The sequence below is a fragment of the Littorina saxatilis genome, linkage group LG17 (assembly GCF_037325665.1).
Source record: "Littorina saxatilis isolate snail1 linkage group LG17, US_GU_Lsax_2.0, whole genome shotgun sequence".
Taxonomy (NCBI): Eukaryota; Metazoa; Mollusca; class Gastropoda; order Littorinimorpha; family Littorinidae; genus Littorina; species Littorina saxatilis.
In genome coordinates, this window is record NC_090261.1 from 43173632 (window position 1) to 43186131 (window position 12500).

Sequence of the window (12500 nt, forward strand, 5' to 3'; positions counted from 1 at the left end):
GAGAGGTACAGAAAAGCGTGCTATTCCGCTCAGTGCGACCAATACCGCACTATTCTGGCTTGTCGATTTCACTGCCTTTGCCACGAGCGGTGGACTGACGAAACTACGAGTATGCGGTCTTGGTGAAAAAATGCAGTGCGTTCAGTTTTATTCTGTGAGTTCGACAGCTTGACTAAATGTAGTAATTTCGCCTTACGCGACTTGTTTACATTTAGTCAAGTTTTGACTAAATGTTTTAACATCGAGGGGGGAATCGAGACGAGGGTCGTGGTGTATGTGTGTGTGTGTGTGTGTGTGTGTGTGTGTGTGTGTGTGTGTGTGTGTGTGTGTGTGTGTAGAGCGATTCAGAGAAAACTACTGGACCGATCTTCATGAAACTTGACATGAGAGATCCTGAGTATGGTATCTCCAGACTTTTTTTCTTCATTTTTTTGATAAATAGCTTTGATGACGTCATATCCGGCTTTTCGTGAAAGTTGAGGCGGCACTGTCACGCTCTCATTTTTCAACCAAATTGGTTGAAATTTTGGTCAAGTAATCTTCGACGAAGTCCGGACTTTGGTATTGCATTTCAGTTTGGAGGCTTAAAAATTAATTGATGAGTTTGCTCATTTAAGTTGTCATTAAAATCGATTTTTCGCAAACAGACTTAAAATTGATTGCATCGTGTTCTTCGTCATATTCTGAATCTAAAAATATATACATATGTCATGTTTACTCTTAAAATATGATCACCAGTAACGAAAATAGATTAATTAGTCTTACGATAAAAATGTAAGAAATCGATCCAAAAATGATTTCATCTTATTCTTTATCATTTCCTGATTCTAAAAACATATAGATATGATAGGTTGTATTCAAAACAAGCTCCGAAAGTTAACAAGAATATAGAAAAGCGCGCTTTCCTGCTTAGCACAATACGCTACCGCGCTATTCTGGCGTGTTAATTTCACTGCGTTTTGCACGTGGAAGGTGAGGGATTTCCTTCTCGCGGAGATTGACGAAGCTGTACTGTCTTGGTGAAAAACTACAGTGCGTTCAGTTTCATTCCGTGAGTTCGACAGCTTGACTAAATGTAGTAATTTCGCCTTACGCGACTTGTTTTCTCTTCCCCTCTTTTTACATTTAGTCAAGTTTTGACTAAATGTTTTAACATAGAGGGGGGAATCGAGACGAGGGTCGTGGTGTATGTGTGTGTGTTTGTCTGTCTGTGTGTGTGTGTAGAGCGATTCAGACTAAACTACTGGACCGATCTTTATGAAATTTGACATGAGAGTTCCTGGGTATAATATCCTCAGACGTTTTTTTTCATTTTTTTGATAAATGTCTTTGATGACGTCATATCCGGCTTTTCGTGAAAGTTGAGGCGGCACTGCCACGCTCTCATTTTCCAACCAAATTGGTTGAAATTTTGGTCAAGTAATTTCCGACAAAGCCCAGACTTCGGTATTGCATTTCAGCTTGGTGGCTTAAAAATTAATTAATGACTTTGGTCATTAAAAATCTGAAAATTGTAAAAAACAAATTTTTTTTATAAAACGATCCAAATTTACGTTCATCTTATTCTCCATCATTTTCTGATTCCAAAAACATATAAATATGTTATATTTGGATTAAAAACAAGCTCTGAAAATTAAAAATATAAAAATTATGATCAAAATTAAATTTTCCAAATCAATTTAAAAACACTTTCATCTTATTCCTTGTCGGTTCCTGATTCCAAAAACATATGGATATGATATGTTTGGATTGAAAACACGCTCAGAAAGTTAAAACGCAGAGAGGTACAGAAAAGCGTGCTATCCTTCTCAGCGCAACTACTACCCCGCTCTTCTTGTCAATTTCACTGCATTTGCCATGAGCGGTGGACTGACGATGCTACGAGTATACGGTCTTGCTGCGTTGCATTGCGTTCAGTTTCATTCTGTGAGTTCGACAGCTACTTGACTAAATGTTGTATTTTCGCCTTACGCGACTTGTTCAATTTTTTCCCCAAGTTATATGCGCATGTAGTTTGTTCACCATTCACTGCCTAAGAACTTTACTAAAACAAATTGCAAACTAGAAAAAAAAGCGAGATATAAGTTTGGGAAGTTTGATTGAGTAATTCACCCATATTTTTTCTCAGAGAGCATTTATTCTCTTGTTCACTTAATATGAACGTCTGCGTGATACATCTACTGGTGTCACGTCACGATCTCAAAGGAAAGAAACAAGAGTAGACAGTTCAATCTCACGAATCCAGAGGCAAGTGTCAAAAAAGACTGAACATCTTATTTTTGTAAAAGAAGTATTTTTCTCTCTGTAAATCAGGTTAACACTGAAGTAAAATTAAGTAGTCACGTTTTCGTCGCATACATGCCCATCAAAACCGCTATTGTATTAGTCACCCCACTCAATTCAACTTGTGATGCTTCTTGGAAGTACTCACGCTTCAAGTTAGGTGGCGGGATTACAATCTGTGTGTGTGTGTGTGTGTGTGTGTTTGTGTGTGTGTGTGTTTGTGTGTTTGTGTGTGTGTGTGCTTGCTTTTGTGCGTATTGTGTGTCTGCACGCATGCATGCATCCATGTGTGTTTGCGTGCATGCATCCGTGCCAGAGTGCGTTCGTATGTGTATCCGTCCGTCTGTCTGTCTGTAGGTCTGCGTGCCTGTCTGTCTAAAAAAAAATGAGGACACGTGGTGAGATAGAGAGTTCGTTCAGAGTTGTGCATGCAGAAATCAAAGCTAATCGGTTGCCAATCAACCTCCTGAGGTCGCTGTTCATCCCAGCAAAAGTTATCACCAACGGGGTTAATTCTTACTTTACACTCTTCCCTTTTTGCAGACAAGAGGAGAAAAGACAAATGTGATGGATTTTAGCGGCTTGGGTGATGGACGATGTCGATACTGCTCGCAATTTGCAACAACAACGGAAAAAATAATAAAAAATAAAAATAAAAAAAAAATAAAAAAATAACCGTTTTTGAAGCGCAGGGGCGGATCAGTTGCTTTGTAAGGGGGGGGGCACTTTGAATCGAAAGTGAAGGTGATGGGCGCGAAGCGCCCGAATTTGCTAGGGGGGTCCGGGGGCATGCCCCCCCGGAAAAAAATTTTGCCCAAAGAAGCAAAATGGTGCCATCTGGTGCCATTTGAACTTAGAAATGGTCATAGAATCAGCATAGAAAAATCTCTTTTTTTTCTTCTTTTTTTTTTTTTTTTTTTCGGGGGGGGGGGGGGGGGCACGTGCCCCCTGTGCCCCCCCCCCTCGTCCGCCCCTGAAGCGAGTTAGGAAAGAAGGAATATATTTGCGGAAAGTTATCACAAGTTATGCAACATTTGTCTATGCTTTTTTCTTTTTGCTTTCTAGGTTACGACGGTTGTGAAAATCAAACAGATCAAACTGATGCTGACATCAGCTGATGCAGACAAACACGTTTGATTTGTCCCTTCTGCCGTTTTTCTCTCATTTTACTTCTTCTTTCTCTCTCATTCCCGCGCTCTTCTCCAAAATTGCCAACCGATGGGCAATCAGCCTGTGGTGTCAAAGTTGACACAGTTCAAAGTGAAACAGGAAAGAAATGCGTTGGACAATTGCAAAATCCTCGAGATTTTTTACTTTTGAAGGTAATTGGCTATTGATAACCCGGAATCCTTCTGACATTTTGAAACTACACACACACACACACATACGCGCGCGTAGAGGGAACGCAAGAAAAACAAGGAAAGGAAAAAGAACGCGGCATGTCACTATTGCTGATTTCCAGACCCTTTGCTCCGAGATAGACACCTTGGCTAAGCGGCACAACCCGTAACGATTTCTCCCGTCTCAAAACTCACGTTTTCTCAATTGGCACCGTTCTTATTCATCGCGATTCCCTAAGCTGGCGCGTTCTGGTAAATGGTTACAAATCCTCAAATGGCTCCTGGGTCTGATCGCATCGGCTGCCAACTGCGCCAGAAACTGCCGGAATTGATGACATCTTTTCAATCAAGTTGGATCGGTTTCATGGTACCCTTTCAAGGGCGGATCTGGGGGGGGGGGGGGTTACACGGGTTACGTAACCCCCCCACCCCCCCAAAAAGAGGTAATTTATTGGCTCAGGATGCTCTATTTTGCTTCTTTGGATAAAAAAAATGTCCGGGGGGGCATGCCCCCGGACCCCTCTAGAGGCTTAGGCGCCTTCGGCGCCGTCAACTTGTATCTTTGCAGTCATTTTGTAACCCCCCCCCCTCCAAAGTGAATTGATCCGCCCTTGCCCTTTCAACAGGAGACTTCAGAGTAAGCCATTCACTTCGGGGTGGGGAAGGGACGGATGTGTGTGTGGAAAGTGGGTTTTTAGTGGTGGTGGTGACGGTGGTGGGTTTGGGGGGAGGGGGTGACGTTCAGGCGAGAGGAGATTGGTCCTGTTTTGAAAATCTGCGTGCTAACAATTGTGGTAAGCTCATGAGAAGAGGATAACAACATTTCCAACTGAGTGTGACTTTTCAAAGACAAGAGGGCGAGAGGTACAGAGAGAGAGAGAGAGAGAGAGAGAGAGAGAGAGAGAGAGAGAGAGAGAGAGAGAGAGAGAGAGAACAAACACACACAAACACACACACACACACACACACACACACACACACACACATACACATATTATACGCATTATAATAATTAGGCCTTCACCACGCTTATTGCAAAAGCGGACGACGCACCCTTCTAAAAATAAAGTGACCCTGTCTAAATTCTGACACATTTAAAAGAAACACCCTTCCTCCGACCTTTTCAAACGAAATGCTCCAGGACTTCAAAATATTTGCTACCAGGTTCCTCAGCAATGGCTTTGCAAATCAGAGCCCAGTCATTTAGGGAGAGCGAAAGAGGCAGTAAGTGCTATTTCCTACCCCTCGGAGGACGAACCGAGCTAGAGACGACTGAAGAATCGCGTCTCCTTTCGCCCACCCTCCTCAAATTGTCAGGAGATTTCATTTCCCATTTGCAGACTTTGTGATTCTACCGTAGGAGTCCTTTTTTGTGGTGGTGGTTGGCGTGAAGGAGGTTGTTTTCTCTTCTTCTTTTCCCATGACCCCTTTAAAATTGTTTGAGTTTTTTTGACAATGCAGCTAGTTTTTAATTTAAAAAAACCAAAATCATGTTTATTTATTTTCTCAATTCTTCATAATGTTTATGATTATTAGTTAACTTATTTATTTACGTGTGAGTTACATATCTATTTCAAGTAAAAACAACTCGGCCATATTTTGTCGGATTCTTGATTAATAAACTGTTCGCTTTATGACCTGCGAACCACGAGGGGTCGTATTAAAACAAGGGATACTTGGCAGGTATAACCACTAACTAGGCCTTAATAGGTTTTTCGAATTACAGGGGCAGCTGAGTACGGTGTTCTCTTGGGTTTTTTAATTTATTGTTGTTGTTTTTGCTTCGAGGACCCAGGGGGTCACGAATGACAGGTTTTTCACTTTAAAATGTAGAAGATTCCTTAAAACTCAGATACAGCCGGTACTTTAAATCTTGTTTAAAAAATCCCTATCTCTTTCTAAAAGTTAAGAATCTTGTCCGGTGGTACTACCCGGAATTAAACCTTCAGATAACTAAGAGTATCTGCACTGTAACATTTGATGCAAAGGGCAAATGAATGTAGAGTGGAAAAGCTCGGGAAAAGAGCATATTAGGACACTAGCTAGCTAGACGTGGAAAGGGTTCGATTTTTGACCTCAACCAGGTCGAGGTGCGTTTCTTAAAGAAACAATCCTTCCTGTGAACAAAGTTTTGTTCGCAGTACTAGTAGGCTTATAGAGAAATTGATTCATGAGAAAATTCCATCTCTGCACAGAAAGCAGTGATGCTGTTCTTTGGAGACAGATAATGTATGTGAACTGACTCGGGCAGATCTGAGATGATGGGCCGAATCGATGACACCGTGCTTTTAAGTTTAGTGGAATTTGACCATACGCAATGAAACACGAAAAACAAAACATTTGACAAACAAAGAAACAAGAAAACAGCGCCCAAACCCAAGTGCCGCTGATGGGGTCTATGTCGACCAAAAGAGTGGGATTCCCTGTAGTTGGAGTTCCTGTAGGTGGATTCCCTGTATACAGGGAATACCACAGGGTGTAGTTCCTGTAGCGTTTCGCTGATATCGCTGAAAGTCACATGATGCTTAGCGACATCGGTAGAATTTGATGTTTTTCGATCTTTTTTTGATATTTCTTAGAAATTCGAGTATGGTTTGCAAGTTTTATCGAAAAACTTCAGCCTGTGGGATTCCCTGTATACACTCTTTTGGTCGACATAGACCCCATCAGCCCAAGTGCCACTGACGTGAATGGCCTTCCCTCAGACCTTCGCAGACAGCTGTTGGAAGTGTCATTTTCTTGTGCAAAAACCAAATGCCTCAAATACAATTTCCAAAAAAAGAAGAACTTAGTGTTCTCCGTTTTTACACCATTAAAACAACATCCTTTGACAAGTAATCATCTTTGCAGCAAATTCGGCGTTGAGGTGGATAGTTAACACTGGATAGTTTAGCGCGCGCAAACAAGACTTAACACGACCACAAAGAAGATGCCATCTTGATTTCCACAGCCTTGTCTTTTGATTTCTTTTCTTTGACGATCTTTTCTCGTTTCCTATCTTCTTTTTTTTCTTGTTTCTTTTTGTTTTGTTTGAATTTCTTTTCTGGTTGGCTATTTTTCTCTCTTTTTTCTTGTCTTTCTTTTCAGTTTTCATTTATTTTCTTCTTTCTATTTGCCCCCCCCCCCCCCTTTAATTTGTCTTTTGCTGGCCACTGCAGTCGCTCAACTTGGCTGATCCCAAAAAGAAATGCAGCACTGGTCTGCGTCAGTAGCACGGTAACCCACATATCCGTACATTTCGTATTCTGAACGTCGCATAGCCTTCCCCTCACACTCACAGGGTTCTCATTTGTCACCCATCATTCGCATACTTGTCAAATTAGCTGTTATTTCGGGCGCTGCCCTGAGGAATGTTTAAGTCTGATTTCATTCTACGTGCGGCGATTTTCGATCGCTTTGGGGCAAAAAGAAAGCGACAAGTCAATGCTTGCACAGTTTTGGCAGGGTCGCGCTTTTTTGCGTGGGGTGGAGTGTGGATGGAGGTGGGAGGAGGGTTGTGGGGGTTGGTAGGACGTTGGTTGACTGTCCATGCCTTTCAGGGAATCGTAGACGAACAGATGATTTGTTCCAAGCTTACTTTTAAAGTTGTTTGTGTGTTTGCTCGATTTTATGTTCAGTCAATATTATTTTGACTAAATGATTTACAGAGGGCAGAGGGGGCCATTGTCTCCCGATGTGTGTGTGTGTGTGTGTGTGTGTGTGTGTGTGTGTGTGTGTGTGTGTGTGTGTGTGTGTGTGTGTGTGTGTGTGTGTGTGTGTGTGTGTGTGTGTAAAAGTTGACTGCATTGTATTCTTCATCTTCTCCTGAAATCAAAAATATACAGATATGTCATGTGTACTCTAAACATGTGCTCAGAATGAAAAGTAATAGGTTCAGTTAGTACTACGGCGCATGCTTTGCGGAACCGAGCTCGACCCGCCTCGGTATTCGGGTATGGTTAGCCGAGACTATCTGAAGGTAGTCTCGGTGATGACTGGCTTCTGGTATTGATCTTTAAAGTTTGATAACGACTGACTAAATGTTTTTATATCCCTTTACGCGACTTGTTTAGTTCTGTTTTGATTTGTCTAAGGCCTAAAATAAAAAAAATAGGTGTGGTTACGGTAACCCGACCTACCCTATTTTTAGGGGCCGACCCTATAACTTTTTATTACATTTGTCAACAACAACAAAACACCCGAGTGCAGAAAACGCAATGAAAGCGAAAGCGCTCGAGTCGCACACTTATTTCCCTGTCAAGTAGGTTTAATTTGTACACATTAGAAAAAAAAGTTTAAAAAAAAAATGATTGCCTACCTTCCTACCCTATTTTTTTTGGCTATGTTACCTTAACCACACCTATTATTTTGGTTGGCCTAACCTAGACTCCAGTTATTCTGCACCTGCAAGAATGCAATGGTCTGTTATTGCTGAGCACTGTCCTCTTCCTTCCGCCTTCTGTTTCTTTTATCTTTTCTCCCCTTTCTTTGTACATTAGCAATGATGCATACAGTTCTAGGCTTGTGATTAGCGATGTTAGAGTCTTTTGCATACTTCTTTCTTTCTTTCTTCCGTTCTTTCTTTTCTTTCATAATTTATTTTTTTCAGTCCTTATTTCTTTTTTTTTTTCTTTCTTTCTTTCTTTCGGTTTCTCTTTCTTTCTTTCTTTCTTTCTTTCTTTCTTTTCTTTCATAATTTATTTTTTCAGTCCTTATTTCTCTTTATTTTTTTCTTTCTTTCTTTCTTTCGGTCTCTCTTTCTTTCTTTCTTTCTTTCTTTTCTTTGTCCTCATTCTTTCTGTATCTATTCATCAATTCATTTCTGTGTGTGTGTGTTTTACATTTTTGTAATCTATCTATTAATGTATGTATCTATGTATCCATTGTATAATTTCGACATTACTCCCCAGTGTTTGTACTGCAGATAGGCCTACAATATAGAACGCCCTAACCACACAGGCCTACCTACCTCCTCCACCACCACCACCAGCCCCTCCCCTCCTTGACTCCATCCTATATAAAGCATCTTTTCCTACTTTCAAGAAACTTATGAAAAACATGGTGATACATGACGCTTATTTTACGAAGTCTTAATTGTAACCTTTTACCATTTATCTCACCCACTCCCGTCATCCTCCCGTTTACCAGCCTGCCCCCCTCACTTTTTTTTAATTTTTAATTTTTTTTTATCGTATACAATTTCATGTCCAATATAGGCATTTCAAGCCCTGACGGACAATAAGCCCTTTAATTTTCGTTCGTTTTCATTTCGGTGCCATTTAATCTCCAACATTTGAGTCCCTGCCCACAGGCTTCGTGAAACTACAATCAACGTGATGCTTCATCTCAGACGCGAAAGACCACGACGAATGTAACCGTAGGCAAGATTTGACGTATAGCACGTAAACAAGAAAGAAAAAACGTTGTAAAAGAAAGTTTGATTAAAATAAAAGAGAAAGGGGAAAAAACGAGAGAAAAAACCCAAATGTTTGTTATCGATTTTTTTTAATACTTAATGGGTTATGCGTGTGAACAAACATTCGACGTACACACACACACACACACACACACACACACACACACACACACACACACACACACACACACACACACACATACACCGACATACACACACACACACACACACACACACACCGACAAACACACACACAAACTTGCACCCTTTCCTCTAATCAGCACTGTACTGCTTATCCCCAACAGGCATGCTATCATTACAGCCGACGCAATGATCAGTCTCAGGGTTACACGTAAACTTCTTTTTTTTTTTTTAACTAAGTATACGTCATTCATGCACCCTTTCTTCTATTCAGCACTGTACTGCTAATCCCCAACAGGCATCCTATCACTACAGCCAACGTAATGATCAGTCTCAGACGCGGAAGAACACAAAAATTACTAACAGTGCAGACAGGACGTACAGAGTTAAACGAGTGAAAAATATACCGAAGGAAAATTATATAGAACACTACGCACACGCTCACACGCACGCAAACAGCCACGCTGGTAAATTCGCTCAATCGTAGGACCCCCCCCCTCCCATACACGCACACATGAAGAGAGAGAGAGAGAGAGAGAAAGAGAGAGAGAGAGAGAGAGAGAGAGAGATTGTTGAGAGAGAGAGATTGTTGAGAGAGACAAAGAGAGAGAGAGAGAGAGAGAGAGAGAGAGAGAGAGAGAGAGAGAAAGAGAGAGAGACTGACAGACATACAGACACAGACGGACAGACAGACAGACATACAGACGGAGAGAGAGAGTGGGAGGGAGGGAGGGAGGGAGGGAGACAGACAGACAGACGAACAGACAGACAGACAGTCAAACAGACAGACAGACAGACAGACAGACAGGAGCAAAGATCGATGAGGATTTGGTATGGTAAAGACAGATCGAGCTTCGGGGAGTCCCGGTCTGTAAATTCCAGACGAAGGTCTCCGATGGTGATACTTTTTTGTAATGATATAATTATCCTGCATTCTGTTCAACATCGAGCAATTTTGTCTAACACGGTGAAGCCTGCGGTATTGGAAAAAGTTGAACAGTTGAAGAAAAAAAAGTTGCATCTTTGAAGTAACTGTACAGGTGTGGTGAGTATTTAGCTTGTCTTACTGGAACACGTGTCCAAAACTGATTTTGAACTCAAATATCGTTGCCCCAAAAGAGTGACACGTAGAAAATCAGATTTGTTTCGGAGAGGCACGTAAAAGAAATGCTCACTGCAGAAAACAGGACGTTCGTTCAAATCGCAGTCGCATTTTTATTTATTTTATTGTTTAGTTATTTATGCATTGGCATGAGTGAATCAAGAAAATAGTGACCTGATGAGGCCAGTGGTGTTACATGTCAAAGTGAAGAGCCTGGCAACGAACTGTTCATCTCTCGTAAGGCGGCTGGAAGCAAAACAAGCGCTGCATGTTTTCTTTTTATCAAAATTGAATGAAAATGATTTTTTATAAATAGTTTTTGTTTGGTCTGCTTTGTCACCTTTTTCCTGCGCCTGAGATTCAAAGCCATAAAAGACCAGGAACCGTGTCTAAAAATGTAAGACAACAAAAATGACAGAATTTGGAAATTTTTTGACGTACGGAAACGTACCGGCTTACCTCCTCCTTTTCCGACAGCAGAACTGACCACACTTAACTCAAAATGGGAGACAATTCTGCGGTCCGCCATCTTTTTCTTGCCGTTTCCTCCTCGTACATGTTTTTCTCTGACTTTGCTTCACATATTTTTTTTCCAATCTTAAATTTGGCAAATAGAGGCCGGTCTTTGAGCCAAAAACGAACACGGAAACCGAAAAGGGAAATAATAAAAATGGACGAACACAACGCGCAAGAGATGTTACGAGCAGAACGGTTGAGGCAGGTCGTCTTTGAAAACTATGAGACGAAGGCCCCCTAAACGAGCAATACACAATTCATCATGCTATCTGTTTTGAAAACAATTGGCAGACTCAGTGATCGTGGGAGCCGGTTTCATTACCGGTATTCTTTTACAAAGCCGGTATTTCTCCACTAGAACGAATCCTGGTCTTTCACAAAAAAACACACACACGATCATTCTGTTACACAAACTAGTGAAACCATGTACAGCACACAAAGATGGCATTATTTTGTAACAGGAAGAAACCGATTTAAACAAAATACTAGCCGCTACGTATAGGACTATGTGCCAATTTCATTTCCGGTTCTATGAGAAATGTTCCGGTAGAATCCCCCAGATATTTCCGGTTGACACGAGCCTTAAAATCTAAGAAGTCAAACCCAAAAGATGCTCCCTTTTTTCACTCGCTAATTCTTATTTATATTTTCTTGAACTGTCTTTCAATAACCGTGCCGCTCGAATCACCCTCAACAAGGTTTTTTTCCATCCTTTTTTTCTTGATATTATGTTATAATAGAAAGGTTGAAATAAAATCAAAACTTGAAATGCAGATGATGAGGTCACTCACCACAGGTGTTATCCGATTCGTCCTCCCCACACATACACTCTTCCTCCATGTCGCAAACGTTGACGCGCGGAATGCACTGTGTGGTGTAGGAACATTGGAATTCGTCAGGCTTGCAACTATGCGTTTCCCTATCTGAAACGAGAATAGATGATACAAGATGAGATCAAATAAGATAAGAAGACGATGTGTGTCCATGATATTTACTGACAGATGAGAGACGATGTGACAAGACAAGACGAGACGAGACGAGACGAGACGAGACGAGACGAGACAAGCAAAGCCAAACCAAGACAAGACCAGGCTCTGACCAGACCAGACCAAAACCAGACCAGACAAAACATGACAAGACCAGACATAACAAGACCAGACATGACAAGACCCGACCCGACCCGACCTTCCTACTCACAGCCCAATCACCCAATTTAAGAGTAGCAATCATAACCATTTGTTTTAACTACCTGGTCAGTCAAGTCAATCAGCCAAACTCTAGGGCTATCAAAGTTTGGTGTATGCAGTGCTGGTTTTATTTCCAAGTGCACACGATAACAAAACATCTACGAATAATCCTTCTGCGTGCAGGGGCAACACATAGAAATAATGTGCCTTTCTAATAAATCTATTGGAGGGAGAACGGTCCTTTGAACTGACTGTCCCAACTCGTTTCCAGTTAAAAAAAAAAAATTCGTCTTTACACCTGTTCCTTGTCCCGTTGTGCTCTCACACCGCCCCGTCCCTGCACTCACTGCTCCAACCACCTCTGAATTTCGTTCCGCTGCCAGACTTGTCGATTTTACAGACGCTCCAGGGGGGGATGTCGGGTCGCTGCGGTAGGCTACCCTCGGAAGATGACACTGCACTTCTGCTGAGTCACTTCGACGGTGTTCAGTAGTGGGTCTGTCCCGAGCTAACGGACGCAGCCCACTACCTACTAT

The 12500-nt window shown here is 41.6% G+C and overlaps 1 protein-coding gene across 1 annotated transcript in view; it reads right to left on the reverse strand.

Moving 5' to 3' along the window:
- LOC138953072 (leukocyte tyrosine kinase receptor-like) overlaps positions 1-12500 on the reverse strand; it is a gene marked incomplete in the record, with an annotated part of 202524 nt that overhangs the window by 75925 nt on the left and 114099 nt on the right. The window contains 1 exon segment of the mRNA XM_070324846.1: positions 11569-11700. Coding sequence (XP_070180947.1) covers positions 11569-11700 — 132 coding nt within the window.